The 19728-nt window shown below is 40.9% G+C and overlaps 1 protein-coding gene across 1 annotated transcript; it reads left to right on the forward strand.

Annotated features, from left to right (window-relative positions):
* The first annotated feature begins 274 nt into the window (after positions 1–274).
* LOC132620095 (uncharacterized) lies at positions 275–2263 on the forward strand. The gene is made up of 2 exons (XM_060334807.1): positions 275–1850; positions 1935–2263. The coding sequence occupies exons 1-2, from the start codon at positions 275–277 to the stop codon at positions 2261–2263; spliced, it is 1905 nt and encodes a 634-aa protein (XP_060190790.1).
* Positions 2264–19728: the final 17465 nt, after the last annotated feature.

The raw sequence follows: 19728 nt of genomic DNA on the forward strand, positions 1-19728 counted from the left end.
AATCCAAACCAACAGACTATGTGAAGGACTTGAGTATGAAGATCTGTACATTCATCCTGACATCGAGTTACCTGCTGGATATAAAGTACCGAAGTTTGACATGTTTGATGGGAAGGGAAACCCTCGGGCTAATTTGAGATCATATTGCGATAAGCTTGTCGGAGTGGGTAAAGATCAAGCTATCAGAATGAAACTGTTTATAAGAAGTTTAACGGGAGAAGCACTGGATTGGTACACATACCAAGACCCGCAGAGATGGCACAGTTGGGGAGAGATGGCCCAGGAATTCATGGACAGGTTCCGGTTCAACACCGAGACTGTCCCAGACCGATTTTATTTGATGAAGCTAGAGAGAAAATCAACAGAAACCTTCCGAGAATACGCTATGCGCTGGAGAGCAGAAGCCGCAAAAGTCCAGCCCCCAATGGCAGAGAGTGAGATGACAATGCTTTTTGTACAATCTCTAAAAGATCCCACATACTATGAGAGAATGTTAAGCGTCATCGGACAGAAATTTTCGAAAGTCATCAGGATGGGGGATTTCATTGAAGAAGGGATTAAAACGGGAAGAGTTACGAATCTTGCGGCCTTGCAGGCTACGAGTAAGGCTATTCAGGCAGATCCTTCTAAGAAGAAGAGGGACGGAGTGTCCCCGGTCATGGCCATCCAGGATCGAAGACCAAACCAAAAATTAACTCACCAATACCCTTCACCCCAGCCATCGTACTACAGCCAATACACCCAAACACCTCAGCCTTACTACCAACCTCCACCTACTCCCCTTCCTGTTTACCATACTCAACCTGCATACTACTCACCTCGAGCCCCTTCCTATCAAAGCCCATCACAATACCGGCCAACCTACTCACCACAACCCCAATACCAATCACCAAATCGCCCACAAAACGCACCCAGACCGCGCCCAAACGTCGAAAGAAAACCAACCAAGACTTACACACCATTAGCCGAACCCTTAGCCCAACTGTACGAAAGGTTGAGAATTGCAGGTATACTCCAGCCGATCCAGGGAAGAATTCCTAATCCCCTTCCTGGGTGGTACGACGGGATCAAACATTGTGCGTATCACTCAGGAGTTACTGGGCATGATACCGGAAATTGCCTTGCTCTCAAGGACAAAGTTGAAGCATTGATCAAGGAAGGGGTCATACAGCTTAAGGAAGCTCCCCCAAATATAAACGACAATCCGCTGCCCCATCATGGCAATGCAGATGTGCACATGATTGCCATTGACGAAGATTGCAATTTGGAGGGGACTATCGTGTCGGTTAAAGGAAAGGAGAAGGTTGAATCGTCGGCTTGTGTAGCTCCAGTAATCACAGTTCAAACGAGTGCCCCATTTGAAGTGCTCACTCCAAGGCCTAGGATCACGACCTTAGTTGCTCCAGCACCTTCTCGCAACACCAAAGCGGTCACTTGGGTTTATCAGCCCGATGAAATGGACAAAGCGAAAGGAAGATTGGTGGTGGAAACCGTTGCGGCCGGAATGACTAGGTCTGGACGGTGCTATGCTCCCGAAGAGGTAGCACGAGGGGTGCCAAGCAAGGAAAATGGCCTGAAGAAGACTGTTACCGAGGCCGAAGTCGAAGAATTCTGGAGGAAAATGCCAACCAAAGAATACTCTGTTGTGGAACAATTGAAGAAAACGCCAGCCCAGATTTCCTTATTGGCATTGTTGATGAATTCTGAAGCTCATAGGAGTGCTCTAGCGAAAGTACTGAATGAAGCCTATGTTTCGCCCGAGACTTCCAGCGAGAAACTGACAGCTATAGTAGGGGAAATCCTTGAAGCCCACCGGGTTTCTTTTCATAATGACGAGTTGCCACCCGAAGGTTTGGGGCATAACAAAGCATTGAACATCACCATCAGATGCAGGGATAAGTTCATCTCCAAGGTGTTGATTGACGGAGGTTCAGCTGTGAATATATGTCCTGTTACTACTCTACGAGCCTTAGGGATTGATGTCGGGAAACTCCGCGACAGTCAGGTCAGAGTCAAAGGTTTTGATGGAGCCCAAAGAGACGTTGTTGGAGAGATCGACTTGGCTCTGGAGATTGGGCCTGTGGAGTTCATGGTGGAGTTCCAAGTAATGGACATATCTACTAGTTACAACCTGCTGATAGGAAGGCCATGGATCCACATGGCTGGCGCGGTTCCCTCCACCTTGCATCAGAGTCTGAAGTTTGTTTGGAATCATCAAGAAGTGGTGATCCATGGAGAAGGCAGCAATTCCCTCTACCCATAAAGCTCAGTTCCTCTTATTGAAAGTGTAGAAAGGCTAGACGGATCTGTTTTCCATATCAAGGAAAATACGTGCGTTGCTCAAGCAAAAAAGGTGAAACTGCCACAGGTGCTTATGATGGTGGCATGGGAGATGCTGAAGAATGGCTTCCGACCCGGTCGAGGCCTCGGTTTGAACTTGAATAGAATTGTGGAACCAATTCAGCTGCCTGGGCAGAAATATACGTTCGGTCTCGGATATGAGCCCACTCCCGAAGAGATTGCACTGGCTAGTCTCAAAAGAAGAAGTGACGTTCCTTTGCCAAAGCCTGTTCCTCTCCTGAATCAGTCATTTCTCAAAGCATCCGTTGCCCAACCATCAGAGGGAAAACTTGAAGACAGCCTCCTGGAACGTTTTAAGGGTCTATTCATTGCCGAGGAGGGAGCTGAATGCAACATGATTTCGAATGGGTGCTCTGAAGACCCGACTATCTGGGATGCAGAACCTGGATGCCGTTTGAACAATTGGACTTGTACCCCGCCCCCGTTTCTTCGGGAGTCTTGGTAGACAAATTGTATTTAGTATTTAATGAAACAAACACGATTCGAAATTGAGGCCTGAATCGTGCCAATGCTTTTGTTATTTTGCCTCCAAAACTTTTGAAAGCTCAAATGCGAATTTCAAGCCCTGCTTTTACTTATATTTTCCGTCTTTGTTTAATTAATTTTTCTCTTATTTTTCAGCAATCAAATTAATAAATCTGCCGATACTGTGAATGTGACACATAATGAAACAAGCGAGCCCGTAGTAAATGCCGAGCAAGACTCTGAAGAGTATGAAGAGGATATGCAACCGGAAGGATTAACTAAGGATTTTGAATATTTTGAAAACAAGCTAAAGACAAATTTGGATGAAACGGAAATTATAAATTTGAGTAATTCAAAAATCATGATGGAAGTGAGAATCAGTGTCCACTTGACCCCGTCGCAGAGGGAAAAATTGATCAACCTTTTGAGAGAATATATAGATGTGTTCGCTTGGTCTTACGATGATATGCCAGGTTTAAGCACCGACATTGTTTCGCATAAGTTGCCTCTCGATCCATCCTGTCCTCCGGTGAAACAAAAGAAGAGAAATATTAAATCACATTTGAGTTTAAAAATCAAAGAAGAGATCTCCAAACAATTTGATGCGAAGGTTATTCGCACTACGATGTACCCCACTTGGCTAGCCAATGTCGTGCCCGTACCAAAGAAGGATGGCAAAGTTAGAGTATGCGTAGATTATCGGGATCTCAACAAGGCTAGTCCGAAAGATGACTTTCCCCTCCCGAATATCCACATGCTCATTGATAATTGTGCGAAGCATGAGTTGCAGTCTTTCGTGGATTGCTACGCGGGATATCACCAAATCCTAATGGACGAGGAAGATGCTGAGAAAACAGCATTCATCACACCTTGGGGAGTGTACTGTTATCGGGTGATGCCTTTTGGGCTCAAGAACGCAGGGGCTACCTATATGAGAGCCATGACCACTATTTTCCATGATATGATCCATAAAGAGATTGAAGTCTATGTGGATGATATCATCATCAAGTCACGAAAGAGCTCAGATCATCTGGCGGATTTGAGAAAGTTCTTCGACAGGTTGAGACGATACAATCTGAAGTTAAACCCCGCAAAATGTGCATTTGGTGTTCCTGCAGGGAAGCTGTTGGGTTTTATCGTGAGCAGGAGAGGTATAGAGTTGGACCCCTCGAAGATAAAGGCTATTAAAGAATTGCCTGCCCCAAAGAGTCGAAAAGATGTGACGAGTTTCCTCGGTCGACTCAATTATATTAGTCGATTCATAGCACAATCGACGGTGATATGCGAGCCAATAATCAAGTTGTTGAGGAAGGATGCTGCTACCAAATGGACTGAAGATTGCCAAAAAGCTTTTGACAGAATCAAGGAGTATTTGTCCAATCCACCTGTTTTGGTACCTCCAGAAGTTGGAAGACCTTTGTTGTTGTATTTGTCTATATCGGCGAATGCATTTAGATGTGTGTTGGGACAGCATGATGAGACGGGGAAGAAAGAGCAAGCAATATATTATTTAAGAAAGAAGTTCACACCTTACGAGGCGAGATATACTTTATTGGAACGCACTTGTTGTGCCTTGACTTGGGTAGCACAGAAGTTGAGACATTATCTGTCTGCATACACCACTTATCTCATTTCAAGGATGGATCCACTCAAGTATATCTTCCAGAAGCCTATGCCTACTGGGAAGCTAGCCAAATGGAAAATTTTGCTAAGTGAGTTCGATATTATATATGTTACTCAAAAGGCTGTCAAGGGGCAGGCGATAGCAGATCATCTTGCTGAAAACCCCGTGGATGAAGAATATATGCCCCTCAAAACTTATTTCCCAGACGAAGAGGTGTTGTTTGTCAGGGAAGATATTGCCGAAGAATACCCAGGGTGGAGAATGTTCTTTAATGGGGCGGCCAACTCCAAGGGAGTAGGCGTTGGAGCGGTATTGATTTCAGAGTCAGGCCAGCATTATCCCATTTCAGCAAAGCTCAGGTTTCCGTGCACCAATAATGTGGCGGAGTATGAAGCTTGTATTATTGGCCTCAGAATGGCCGCTGATATGAATGTACAAGAACTTCTGGTTATAGGCGATTCAGACTTATTGGTTCATCAAGTGCGAGGCGAATAGATCACTAAGAACGTGAAGATACTTCCGTACCTGCATTGCGTGAAAGATCTATGTAAGAGATTTGTCAAAGTAGAATTCAAACATGTTCCAAGGGGCCAGAATGAACTTGCTGATGCTTTAGCAACCTTGTCTTCCATGATTCAGCATCCAGACAAAAATTACATAGATCCTGTTAAGGTGAACGTGCATGATCAACAAGCTTATTGTTTCTGTGTGGACGAAGAGCCTGATGGAGAACCTTGGTACTACGACATTAAGAAGTATCTTAAGGCAGGAGACTATCCAGAGGGCATAACCAGTGTTCAGAAGAAAACCCTTCGGAGATTAGCAAACCATTTTTTCCTAAGTGGGGAAATCCTGTACAGGAGGACTCCAGACTTAGGGCTACTAAGGTGTGTTGACGCTAAAGAAGCGGCCCAGTTGGTTGAAGAAGTGCATGGCGGTACATGTGGGCCTCATATGAATGGTTTTACTCTGGCCAAGAAAATTCTTCGAGCAGCCTATTTCTGGATGACTATGGAATCAGATTGTATCCGCTTTGTACAAAAATGTCACCGATGTCAGATTCATGGCGATTTGATTCGAGTGTCGCCAAGTGAATTAAATGTGACGAGTTCCCCGTGGCCCTTCGCAGCCTGGGGCATGGATGTCATTGGTCCTATCGAGCCAGCTGCATCAAATGGGCACAGGTTCATTTTGGTAGCCATTGACTACTTCACAAAGTGGGTGGAAGCATCTTCGTACAACTCAGTAACGAAGAAGGTAGTGGCAGATTTTGTTCGAAACAACATTATTTGTCGATTCGGGATCCCGGAGTCGATTGTAACAGATAATAGAGCTAATCTTAAAAGTGATTTGATGCGGGAGATTTGCAAAACATTTAAGATTACTCATCGCAATTCCACTCCTTATCGACCTCAGATGAATGGAGCAGTTGAAGCAGCCAATAAAAACATCAAGAGAATATTGAGGAAGATGATCGATAATTACAGGCATTGGCACGAAAAACTGCCGTTAGCTCTTCTCGGTTATCGCACTACTGTGAGGACTTCAACTGGGGCAACGCCTTATCTTTTGGTCTATGGGACAGAGGCGGTGTTACCTACGGAGGTAGCGATACCATCGTTGAGAATTATCCAAGAAGCTGAGTTAAGCGATGCTAAATGGATACAGAATCGATACGAACAATTGATGCTCATTGATGGAAAGAGAATGAATGCAGTTTGTCATGGACAACTTTATCAGAACAGAATGGCCAAAGCTTTCAACAAGAAGGTAAGACCGAGACAATTCAAACCGGAGCAATTGGTACTGAAGCGCATATTCCCATGCCAAGATGAAGCTAAAGGAAAATTTGCACCTAACTGGCAAGGACCTTATATGGTTCATCGAGTATTGACTGGTGGAGTGTTAGTTCTAGCAGAAATGGATGGCGAAATTTGGTCGAAAGCTATCAACGCAGATGCCGTCAAGAGATATTACATTTAGGAGCTTTCTTTTATTTTGTATGTAATATTCTGCAATACTTTTCTATGTAATGGAGCTACTTTCCCTCGGCGGGATGCGTAACAAACCTATATCGGGTTGGGTCTCTTAAGACAGGATTTCCAGATATCTGCTTGTAATTTGAACTACGCTTGACCTGATTCCCATGGTGGGATACGTAGGCGGCCCGCGTAGGCCTCGGTCACATTATTAGAAAACCTCAATTTTATTTATGCTTGTAATATGAACTACTTTTGACCTGATTCCTTCGGGATAAGTAGGCAGTCCATTCTTGGACACGGTCTTAATATAGTGAAAATTCAATTTTCCCCACGAAGCAACACTGGGGCAACTTTGCAAATGGCCTATCATTATTCGACAAAAGCATGAATTGAAATCCCGAGCGATATATTAGCGTCACCAGATTTGTTGCAATGCCATCACCACGAAAAATGCAGATTCAATGCCAAAGCTTTAGTGTTCAATGCAAGGCAACCATTTTATTTTACACTAACAAGTTTTTCTTTGAGTAACGCAGGGGCATATTTTAGCTATTCTTGAAGGATATCACACAATATCAAGTCGGCAATTGCAAAATTCAGATAAAGCAAAGGGAAAAGTCAACTTAATACTGATTAAATTTGAAACTTACAAATTTCTTTGAGTGCAGGAACTTTTAGATGCAAATTTTGGTAGGGTAGAAGGTTCCCAAATCTTCGGCACTGCATCATGAATATTTACTGCTGCAAATTACGTACTGCGTCAAACTCATCTCACCGCATATGAATCAAGCATTGCAAAAGCTCTTCGCTCCGCACTAAGTTTATTAAACATAAATCAAGCACTGCATTTAGGCTCGTCCGCCTTTAATAGGACATTTTAGGCTCGTCCGCCTTTAATAGGACATTTTAGGCTCGTCCGCCTTTAATAGGACATTATAGGATCGTCCGCCTTTAATTGGACATTTTAGGCTCGTTCGCCTTTAATTGAACATTTTAGGCTAGTCCTCCTTTAATAGGACATTTTGGGCTTGACCGTCTTTTATATGTTGCATGGGCTGTGCACCGCCCCTTTGTAATTTCTGCAAAAGGCTGAGCACCGCCTTTATATGTTGCATGAGTTGAGCACCGCCCTCTTGATGTTCTGCATAAGGCTGAGCACCGCCTACTATCTGTTACATGGGCTGAGCACTGCCCTCTTGATGTTCTGCATAAGGTTGAGCATCGCCTTCAATGTGTTGCATGGGCTCAGCACCGTCCTCTCGATGTTTCTACATTAAGGGACTTCTTTTCACCTCTAAATTTGAACTATGCTTGACCTGATTCCCTTAGTGGGATACGTAGGCAGCCTATGTCAGGCTCGGTCTCGTCATTCGCAAAAGCTCAACATCCTCCTATACCAGAAACTGGGACAAATTTTAAGGGCATCACCGCAAAAGCTCAATATCCTTCTATACCAGAAACTGGGACAATTTTAAGGGGCATCATCGCAAAACGACACCCTACTATGCCAGTAACTGGGACAATTTTTTATGGGCATCATCGCAAGCGACATCGAGAAACATGAAAGAGTATATGGCCAACAGAGACATCAGGTTTCCAAGTTGCGGAAGCTAAAATATGTAGAGCCTTGCAAGGATGGCACGTCGAACGGTTTGAGCTTTCTTATAATAATTATGCCTTTCAAATATCAATAACTTTCGACAGTCGCAATAAATTAGGCTTGAGTCTTGCAAATGATTTTTCAAATGTATCGACTCACAAATATTTTCTATTGCTTTCGAATGCATTGTAGTATCACTTTTAAATCCCCAGCAAATGCTCGCAGGCGCACCGCATATGCATTGCTTTATTATTTTCAAATGCTCTGCGTATGCTCGCAGACGCATTGCACCGCACCTGCATTGCTTTATTGTTTTTAAAATGCCCCTGCGTATGCTCGCAGCCGCATTGCACTGCCCCTGCATTGCTTTATTATTTTCAAATGCTCTGCGTATGCTCGCAGACGCATTGCACCGCACCTGCATTGCTTTATTGTTTTTCAAATGCCCCTGCGTATGCTCGCAGCCGCATTGCACCGCACCTGCATTGCTTTATTATTTTCAAATGCTTTGCGTATGCTCGCAGACGCATTGCACCGCACATGCATTGCTTTATTATTTTCAAATGCCCTGCGTATGCTCGCAGACGCATTGCACCGCACCTGCATTGCTTTATTATTTTCAAATGCTCTGCGTATGCTCGCAGACGCATTGCACCGCACCCGCATTGCTTTATTATTTTCAAATGTCCTGCGTATGCTCGCAGACGCATTGCACCGCACCTGCATTGCTTTATTATTTTCAAATGCCCTGCGTATGCTCGCAGACGCATTTCACCGCACATGCATCACTTTATTATTTTCAAATGCTCCGCGTATGCTCGCAGACGCATTGCACCGCACATGCATCGCTTTATTATTTCCAAATGCCCTGCGTATGCTCGCAGACGCATTGCATCGCACCTGCATCGCTTTATTGTTTTCAAATGCCCTGTGTATGCTCGCAGACGCATTGCATCGCACCCGCATTGCTTTATTATTTTTCAAATGCTCTGCGTATGCTCGCAGATGCATTGCACCGCACCCGCATCGCTTTATTATTTTCAAATGCCCCTGCGTATGCTCGCAGCCGCATTGCACTGCACCTGCATTGCTTTATTATGCTCTGCGTATGCTCGCAGATGCATTGCACCGCACCCGCATTGCTTTATTATTTTTCAAATGCTCTGCGTACGCTCGCAAATGCATTGCACCGCACCCGCATCGCTTTATTATTTTCAAATGCTCTGCATATGCTCGCAGATGCATTGCATCGCACTTGCATTGCTTTATTATTTTCAAATGTACCTGCGTATGCTCGCAGCCGCATTGCACCGCACTTGTATTGCTTTATTATTTTCTAAGGCCCCTGCGTATGCTCGCAGCCGCATTGCACCGCACCTGTATTGCTTTATTATTTTCAAATGCTCTGCGTATGCTCGCAGATGCATTGCACCGCACCCGCATTGCTTTATTATTTTCTAATGCCCCTACGTATGCTCGCAGCCGCATCGCACCGCACCCGCATTGCTTTATTATTTTTCAAATGCTCTGCGTATGCTCGCAGATGCATTGCACCGCACCCCCATCGTTTTATTATTTTCAAATTCCCCTGCGTATGCTCGCAGCCGCATTGCACTGCACCTGCATTGCTTTATTATGCTCTGCGTATTCTTATCTAGTTGAAAGTTTCGCAGGAGCTTTAGCGCAACGTGGAACTATTTCTTCGGCAGCGAACTGGGGCAATGCGTCGGGAAGGAAAGCAGACTTCCCGACAAAGGGTCAAAGATCTACCTCGAACACTCGACTCCAACCCCAAGTATTCTGCTTGCATTCCCGCACACTCAATTTTCAGAACTCTCAAGTTCCATCATAATGCCCAGTGTCATCATAAGTCGACACTGGGACAACATTTTGCGAAAACTTCGCGGCAATCGGCATTCGCCATTCGTAGGAGTCGTAGCTTTTCCAGAACTACTCACGGCCGGATTCTCAGGCAGCCCAAGCTATGTAGGCAGCTCGGAGACCGCAGTTTGGCCGCAATCCTTTCAAATTTTTCTTTACCCTTAGTCCTCCAAAATCCTTTAGCCGGGACAAAATAGGCTACTAAGTCAACGTCTTTGCCCGAAAATTCTTTCATCATTACCGGGCAAAGAGGGACAAGTTTTTGACACCCAATTTTGTCTCGCCTTTCCCCTTGAAATACCTGTTTTTCGCTTCCAATATTTTGACGACTTCAAAAAATAATTATTTGCATTGTTTACTATAATTATTAGCTTTCATTAATACCGGCATTTCATTATCCTGTCATTATCTTTACTACCGTCACTACTACCATTATTATAATTGTTACTATTATCATTATTATTATTTTCTGTTATTATTATTACCAGTATTTGCGTTTCAGCATTTTTACCAACTTCTGCATACGCATCGCATTTATTTCGCACATTTAAATGATAGCGTTTATTTATTGTTAAATATTATTGCACGGCTATTACAACATCATATAATTTTATTGCCTGAGTCCTAATAATTACATATTTTGTATTTGGTAATATTTTGTCACACTCAGTATATGGTTAATTAAAATAGGTCTTTTATTCAAATTTAAAAGCCAAACTATTTTTTGCACTCAGCCCGTATTTTGATTTATCTGACCCAAATCAAAGCCCAATCAATTCATGAATATTTTTTGGACCAGCCCATATTTTCAGCTAACCCGGTCCATTACCCCTTTGAGTCCGACCCAGTCCATTAATCATTTTTACCCGACCCGGATAGCTCAATGCCCATTTAACAAAAAATGAAACCCCTTAGGGTTTCATTTTCTTTTCCGCCGTTCCCTTCCCCCGCTCCCTTTCTCTCTCTTCTGTTTTCCCGCTCCCTTCTCTCCTCTTCCTCTCTCCCTCGTCTCACCCCACTCCGCCTTGTCCCCCCCCCCCCCCCCTCACGCTTCTGTTCCCCCCACGTTACCTCCACTCTTTCCTGTTCCCCCTAACGCCTCTGCTCACCCACTCGCCTTTGTCCCCCCACGCTCACTGCCATCCCCATTCCCCCAGTTCCCCGCGCGTATCCCCTTTTTATTCAACACAATGCAAAGCAAAAAAAGAAAGGAGGGTGGTGTTTTGAATCAGAAAGGGTTTTTTTTAATCGAAAAAATCCTCTAAAAAACGAGTTTGCAGTCGCCATTTTTCTAAAAAAATAGATATTAAGTTTCTTCAACAGCTTAAATTCCCCAAGAAGGATGGTTTCCAGTGGCCAAAATCCCTCTTAAGCAATATTAGTTACTTCTGCATATCGGGTCAAGAATACCCAAATCAATTTTTGTTTTTTCGTTTGCTTCGGTACTGCTTTGAATTCGAGCATTGCAATCTCGGATTTGATAGTGTTCGAGCGTAAATCGAAGGCCCGTACCCACTTCGCTGCACCCGAAGCAGGTAATTCCCCTTTTCATTTATTTTTGCATTTTTCTCGTTTCTTTAGTTGCTATGTGTTAGCTTAAATTTGCCATTTTTTTTTATTAAGATTGTTCATGTGATGAGTTAATTAGTTAAATAATGTTTTTTTTCGGTGTTAGTTCGTTTTTACTGTTTCTGCGTGATTTGTGTACGTAGTCTAAACATATGTATATGTGTTAGAGTAATTGGTCCGTGTTGAATCATATTCGTGTTCAATCTTGATTTTAGATTGAAAAGGAATAAATATTATATGAATCAATTTAACTAGTAACTTAATTAGTGATTATGTGAACTAATTTAATAGTGGTGATTAGTTTGTTGTTGCATTCATTGGACAATATACTATGTTTAGTCTGCTCATATAAACATGCTTTAGAAGTCATTTGGTCTAGGCTGTTTATGCTAAGTGTGCACTATATATTGGTCGTGTTCTAGTTAATCATGATTTATAGGTTGTTTTGTTAGAATTGATTAAGTAGGCAGATTTAGATGTTGTTTGATCAAGCGAGCTAGTAAGGATTTCAATATGTTGTATTAAATGTTCAGGATGTCTGGCATAATACCCTGGCTTCTTAAAGTTGATTATGTCATAGTTGTTGTGCTGATTGTTATTTCCCTTAGATAGGAGCTTATTGTATATTGTGCACCAAAGAGTTTGTTCATTTGTACCTAATTAATCTGTTACTTTTCTTAGAACAATAATAGCTTTTGTCATAATCGGATGCTAATCTTTATCTCTTTTCCCCCTTTCTTTTACATGTACACATCGGAGCAAACGGAGTCTTAATTCGGGACTTTATCAAAATAAAGTCTCAAGATGAGACTCGGCACACCCATCCATAGAGTCATCTCGTTCCGCAGTTCTTAAATCACATCAGGCAGGCGAAGCTCGTTAGAGTCTGCCTGTAACATTTGTTCTTTTTTTTCTTATCATTCATTTTCTTTCATCCATTTTTTATGATTGCTAATTTGTCTGCGTTTGGATTGTGCGTGGTTTAAATTAGGTGGAGAACCTATGATTCATGTAGGATTAGAAAGGGGTAGATTCTATCATAGAGTGCATCATTCATATAATAATATTTTAAGCTTTGTTAGTTATAAGTTATTTTTTTTCTCAAAAGCTATTTTCTTAAATTTTGAACCTCAATTAATTAACCTAAGTTTGGCCGGACAACCGTAGTTAACGGATCCTAGAGGATGACTAACCCCTTCCCTTTATGATAATATAGAACCCTTACCTAGAATCACACTGATTAAGCAGACTATTAACGGAGGTTTAGTTAGTTCTACCTTAGTTAATAATTAGGTGCCCTAATTCACCTTAAAATCAATTAGGTGGCGACTCTTTAAAACAAGCAAAAAAATAGGAATCACCAATATGTTGTACTCCGCTTCAACCCGGTTAAAAAGGGGTATAACATCCCGTAGTCGTAACCTTCGCTCTGATACCACATTGTCACGTCCTTAGTCTTCAACTAAGCGCACGTGCGGTACTTGACAACTCGCTCACGTTCTTGCACAACTTGCTCACGATCTTGCTATGTTAAGTCAGCCTAGTTTACTATACTCAAGATCGCTAAGGGAATAGTAATTGAGAAAGACAAGAGAAATTTGCTAGAAGGAAGCTTTTTGTTATAGAAGACTTGATTGATTTTGCTTGATGGTTTACAAATGAATGACCCTCCTATTTATACTACTCACCTAGTGACTAGTATGTAAATAATAATTATTATACAAGTCCCTACATATTTACAAATAAGCCCCTATTCTAGAAATCTCTACACAACTAGATTATTCTAAGGACTTTCCATGCAATTCCATAAGGTTCTAAGGTCTTCCATGAGAAATCTCCATATTTCTCTAGAACCTTCTCACATAAGCTGGCCTCCTCTCCATGTAAGCATCCACATAAGCTTCCTACATGGCAAAAACAGTTCCACGTGGCGCCTAGGTGGCATGATGATGTGGCGGGTCATCACATCATGGTCTATAATAGGTCATACATCAAAAGTATTACCAAAGGTAAAACATGTTAAACTTGAAGGTTTACTTTGGAAAAATGAGTGAAATTATTTTAGTCCTCCAACTTTATTTTAAAGATCAAATACGTCCCTCAACATTGAGCAATCGATATTTTCATACTCTTATCTCAACTTCCTGCCATTAACCCGTAACTTTAGATTAGTTGACTGATCATTAAAGGGATAAAAGAAAATTTCACTTACATTCTTAATTAATTAGTGGATACCCTAATTAATCATATAATTTTCCACAATTTTTTCTCCGTTAATTAATTCTATCGCTCTCTACCATCTTCATCAAATTTTCTCCGTTAGCCTAAACAAATCTGCATATTTGCAGAGAACCTTTCAAACCCTTCTAAACAATTGTTTACAAATAAAGACACCCAAATAGACCAAAACAATTTTCATTTATTCCATAGTTGAAATGTTGCAGATCAATCTCTCCGAAATAATAGGCACCACGACACCTAAACACTGATTGCATGATACACTAGACTTAATTAACGGAGAAAAACTATGAAAAATATTATATATAATTAATTAGGGCACTCACCAATTAATTAAACATATAAGTGAAATTCTATATTTCCCCTTTTGATAATCAGTCAACTAATCTAAAGTTACCAGTCGAAAGTTGAGATAAGAGGATGAAAATGTCAGTTTTTCAATGTTGGGGGAGGTATTTGATTTTTAGAGTAAAGTTGGAGAATTTCAAGAGGATAAGTTCACCTTATATTTTATTTTATTTTAAAAAAAAAAAAAGCAAAAGTGCATTTAGTAGGGTTTGATCCCACAAACTTAAGGGATTAAACCCAACAGTTAACCAATGCTCTTTCATTATTTCTTATCCATTAAACGCTGACTTGTCCAAGAAGGTGAATACACCTCTAGTAGGTGCATAAGAAGTGAAATAAAAAGACCCCAATTCAAGGGCGGAGTTAGAATTTTTTTTAAGAGTGTTCGGTTGAACATTCTTGATGTGCTGTGACACTGCCCTAACTGCTGATGAATGTCTAGTCCAAATCAACATAAAATAAAGGTCTTCAACGGTTACTTCCAATCCCTCTTTATTATCCCGTTGTATTACCCATTTTCGGAGATTGGGACTTGTCCAAGAAGGTGAATCACTCTTCCTCTTTATTTCAGTCATTTATGAAGATTGAAGCTCTGGTGATGTCGAAACTCAATTGTGATTTAAAGAAGTTAGTTTAATTTAGTGTAAATTTGAAATCTTTAATACATTTCAAAATTAGAGTTTGAAATTTCTTCCCCACTTTCTGGGTATGAATAGTTAAGTTAGTAATGACAAATACCGACTTAAATAAATTGCATGGATGAAGCATACTCAATGCTTAAGGTCATGCAATGCAAAAATGAAACTTTGCTACAAATGGAGACTTCTTGGTCGAAGCCAAATCCTATGAAGAAGATCTTGGTCTTGCTCCTGCTATGATGTATGTCCCTTCTATTGTTGTTGATTAAGTTCTTTTGTCGTTCAATTGATGTTATTGTATTGTTTTGATAATTTACAGCCCACGAATTGCAAATCTTTTCTGTGGAGAGACATAAAAGAATTGGCGTACTATATATGACAATCTCAAGATGCAATTGCCTGAGGGCAAAAGTTTCAACATGAATTCAGTTGAGCTTGATAATTCAAAAGAGAAGAGGATGCAAGTTCACAGGAAGAGCAAAGTATGTTTTGATGATAACATAAACGTCGAACGGATTAAAAAAAAATGAAGAGTATGCAAACAAATTAGCAAGTCTTAGCGAAACATTAAAAAGCATCAAGAACATAGGTTGGAGAACTGAAAACAACAAAGAACCAAGCACTTAACCCTCTGTTTGGATGGTGGTTTCCCATGGTTCATTAATGTATGGTTTTCTATGAAACCATGTTTGTTTTCATTATTCTTAAAATTATGTGGTATGGTGTTGTAAACCTGTGGTTCATTCCATGGTTATATAACCATGAAAAGTCCTAATTTTTGTAACCACGGATTTGGTGGTTTTTCCGTGGTTACGTATTTCATTTCTCCATTATACCCCATCCTCCACCATCCACCCCACCCTACCACTCACCCCTACCCCATCCCATCCCTACCCCACCCTCCACCATTCATCCCACCCCACCCACACCCTATTACTCACCCCCACCCCACCATCGCCCTACCACCCACCCCCACCTCCAACTACCCCACTCCTTTGCCACCAACCCCAACCACCACCCACTACCCCTCACTACCGCCCAACCCCACCCCACAACAACTCACCCCCACCCTACCACCCACTACCCCCACCCTCATCTTACAACCACCCACCTCACACCAGCTTCCCCTTCACCACCCCCACCCACTATCCCTCACCGCCACCCAACCCCACCCTACCACCCACTACCCCAACCCTTATCCCACAACCACCCACCCCTCCACCACCCCCACCCACTACCTACTTATTTTTTAAAGTTTCTATTTTATTCTTTACCTGAGTTTTATTAATTGTAACGACCCGTTTAGTCGTTTTAGTGTTTTGACTCATTTAACCTTGTTGACCTTTCCCCAAGTCGCGGTAATATGATATAGGACTTAATAAAGTCAGTGGTTTGGTTCCCGCAAGGTTCGAGTGTAAAATGAGTCATTCATGGAGAAACTAGTTAAGTTGACGAGTTAGAGTTGAACACGGTCAACTCCGGGTTAGGATGACCCCGTGCCAATACTTCGGAACTTCCAACATATTATTATGATGATTTTGAACTTGTATACAAGTTTTGGTGAGGTTCCAAAGAGTTTAAGATGCGTTTGGGGTTTGTCGCGCTCGTATTCGATGTTTTCACCGAAGGTCTGTGGATATAAATGGCTCCATATTGAGCATCCAACCTTTGTTTTGAGTGAGGTCTAAAACATTAGATCCGTATTGCAATTTCAAAGCTATAGCAAAAAGAATTGACGCTTTTTGCTTCCGTATGAGGGAGTTATGCCCGTTTTAGTACGGACTGTTCTGGAAGGTCGGCTATAGCTACCAAGAGGCCGCTATAGCAGGACCGCTGCAGAGGTCTGGTGACTGCCACAGAGGAAAACGGGGCTAGAATGTCTATATTTTATACCCTAACTTCGAACCCTTAACCCCAAGACCCCAAAGTCAGTTTTCAAGAGAGAAAGAGGCAAAATTCATTTCATTCATTGGTGAAAGCATCTTGGAGAGTAAGTCCCCATCTTTATTTGTTCCTTTTCGTTTCTTCTTCAAGTTCCATGATTATTTTAAGAGGTCCATCAATGGTGGGTAAAAATCCTAGAAACCTAGAATTAGTAAACCCTTCAATAATTAGCGGGTTGTTGATTTTGTTGTTGATAAATCATCTAGGAGTATAGATTATCACCTTCTAGGAAGTGAATTTGATTTCTTATGGTTGAAATTGCATGTTGAGACTTAGGGTACTAATAAAAATGGAAATTTTGTCCTAAAATCTATTTGGAAGGGTAAATTAATTAGAAACCCGTGGATTGAAGGTTCATGATTGTAGAGATAGAAGTTATGATAAATTCACCATTAAAGGATGGTTTCATCCATTGAAGAGGGTAGAAGTAAGTGGGTCTTCTTCCCCAAATTGTTATTCTTGTTTAAATACATGGTTTATTGCTTACTTAGCATCATATTGTTAAACTTTGACCGTAATGAGGCGCTTCGGAAATAGAAGACTCGTGTGGAGTAATTCGTGGCTCCTGTTCTGCATTCCATGTAGGTTACGGCTTACTTTAGTTAGACTTTGATTAGAGAAACGTATGTATTGTGTAGAATTGACAGGAGAAAGCATGATTAGGTATTCGGACATGGTGTTTTGGTTGGATATTAGCTAGGTTGGTATGACTTCTGATTTTGTGGGCTCGTCGCCACTACTTTATGTACTGAAATATGAGGTGTAGTTGTATTCATACTGTGGTGTTTCGGGATGGATTTCTATTGGGTTGATTGTTATTGATGGTGGCTCGTTGCCCTGTTATTATGATTAGACTTATTACCTAAATCATCGTGTTGTACTCAGTTCTATCTTACCATGACATATATTGTCGGAGAAAGGAAGGATACTAAGTTTAGACCTGAATTGTGATTTATATATTTAGGATAGTACGTAGATGGACACTTGATGTATGATTTACTGTTGAGGATATTATATAGAAGAGTGCAGTTTCTTAGTGGTACAAGACTTAGTTGTGAGGCGTACTGATAACGTCCAAATACACTCCTCAAAGAGAAAGTGTACACGGTCGTATGCAATATATTTACCCAACTATGAGTCGGGGTCGATCCCACAGGGAACAATATGCTAGGCGATTAAGAAAGTAAGGAACTTTCACCAACTACGCTAAAGCCAAATGATGGATAATATTTTGTGTTTTTGAGAGAATTATAACTAATGCGGAAATGTAAACTAACCTAGAAAGCGAGTAAAATGATCAATGGCCACAAGCATTGATAATAGGATATTACACTCAAGTAACGATCCAACGTATTTTATGATTTTACAACTAAGAGCGGGTTTGTGTTGATAGATAATGATATCTAAAATCTCATTGAAAGTCTTCCAACCAAATCAATGAATTTCACTCTAAGCTTTTCCAAGCCTTAGAGTGTGATATTAGGCACAATCAATTTAACCTCAAGTAACTATCCTCTTCCGAGCTCAAGTTATTAGATGAGTTTAATGACCCAAATTCTTGTTAATTAATCTTTCCCAACCTAGATTTCCTCTTCCGAGCTCAATCTAAGTAAATGGGTGAGTCCTAGGGTTAGCTAATCCCTTTGGAAACATTCAAGAACGAGATTAATTAAATCAACAAAGACCCACTTCAATAGCAACAAGAATCATTCAATACATAAGCATAACAAGAGTTTCAAACCAAACTTTAATCAAGAATACTTTCATAAACGAGATTCAAGTTATGGAATAAAAAGCTACACACTTAGATAATCAATACAAAGCAAGGAATTAAAGAAATGAATTAAAGGTTTAAGAAATGCTCAACAAAATCTTTAAATCTTTAACCCCAAAGTGTGGTGTAAAAACTAGTCTCCAAACTTGATGAAAACTACCAAAGATAAATATTACAAACCGTAAAAGAGTATTTATATCATTCCAAAAAACGAGAACAAAATCTGGACCAAAATACCCTCTTGCACAACATGCTATTCGCATGTTGTGCCAAAACCGTAGCATGTGGTGACAATTTCACTGTCACCACATGCTGCACCACATGCTGCTCGCATGTTGCACATGCTGCACCATATGCTACTCGCATATGGTGCCATTTTCACTGACAGCAGATGCTGCACCACATGTTGCTAGCATGTTCAACATGCTGCACCACATGCTATTAGCATGTGGTGCCAGAAACGTTGATTTGTTCTATTTTTGCTCTATTTTGGTCCGTTTTGCTCTCCGGGCATCTTTTCCTACAAAACAACATAAAAACACAAAAAGTAACAACAAAAGTGCTTAAAGAGTCACAAAAACTTAAGGAATTAGCATCGAATATCGCGTAATTTCATGACTCATCAACACCCCCAACTTAAAGTATTTGCTTGTCCTCAAGCAAATCAAAACAAAAATCTCAATGAGGATCCACTTTAAGCACAAAAACATGACTTTGGTTGGTACCAACAATTAGGCTAAAAGCATGCGAAGCTTCAACCAAATAAATCCCTCATTTCAAAATACAATTTCAAGAATGCAATAGAGATTTAAAACTATCAAGCAACAACACTCAAGTCTCAATAAGTGACTCAAAACCACTAGTTTACTAGATATGCTCAATTGACTCAACTTGAAATTTTTGAACATCACCACTCTATTGTAATCCATATGCCCTCACAAGAAAGAAAGTCCCAAAATCACTATATTCACAACAATAACGCAAGGGACAAATACAAAAAGTCACTCACACTCAACAAAGAAATTTCTAGTGCTTACAAATATCACACCATAAGCTTGCCGTTATTTTCAATCATCACTAACTCAAGAACATTCAGTTGGAGATCACATAGGGACTTTTTAAGCTCGTAATGTAGGCTTAGGAAAGGGTAGGATAAGTATTTGACATACAAGTGACTACGACCTCCTTGAACACTACACAAACTTTCCTCTTCATTTCAAAACATCGCTCCTTCCTTTGCATACTAGTTTCCCCAATTATTTCATTTTTTTTTTTTTGCACAAAAAGTTTGCAACCTTTTTGTA

The sequence above is a fragment of the Lycium barbarum genome, chromosome 11 (assembly GCF_019175385.1).
Source record: "Lycium barbarum isolate Lr01 chromosome 11, ASM1917538v2, whole genome shotgun sequence".
NCBI classification, from domain to species: Eukaryota; Viridiplantae; Streptophyta; class Magnoliopsida; order Solanales; family Solanaceae; genus Lycium; species Lycium barbarum.

Coding starts and splice junctions, on each gene's coding strand:
- LOC132620095 (XM_060334807.1), top strand. CDS start 275: ATGGCCCAGGAATTCATGGACAGGTTCCGGTTCAACACCGAGACTGTC. Junction 1,851..1,934: donor TGACGAGTTGCCACCCGAAG/GTTTGGGGCATA, acceptor ACGGAGGTTCAG/CTGTGAATATATGTCCTGTT.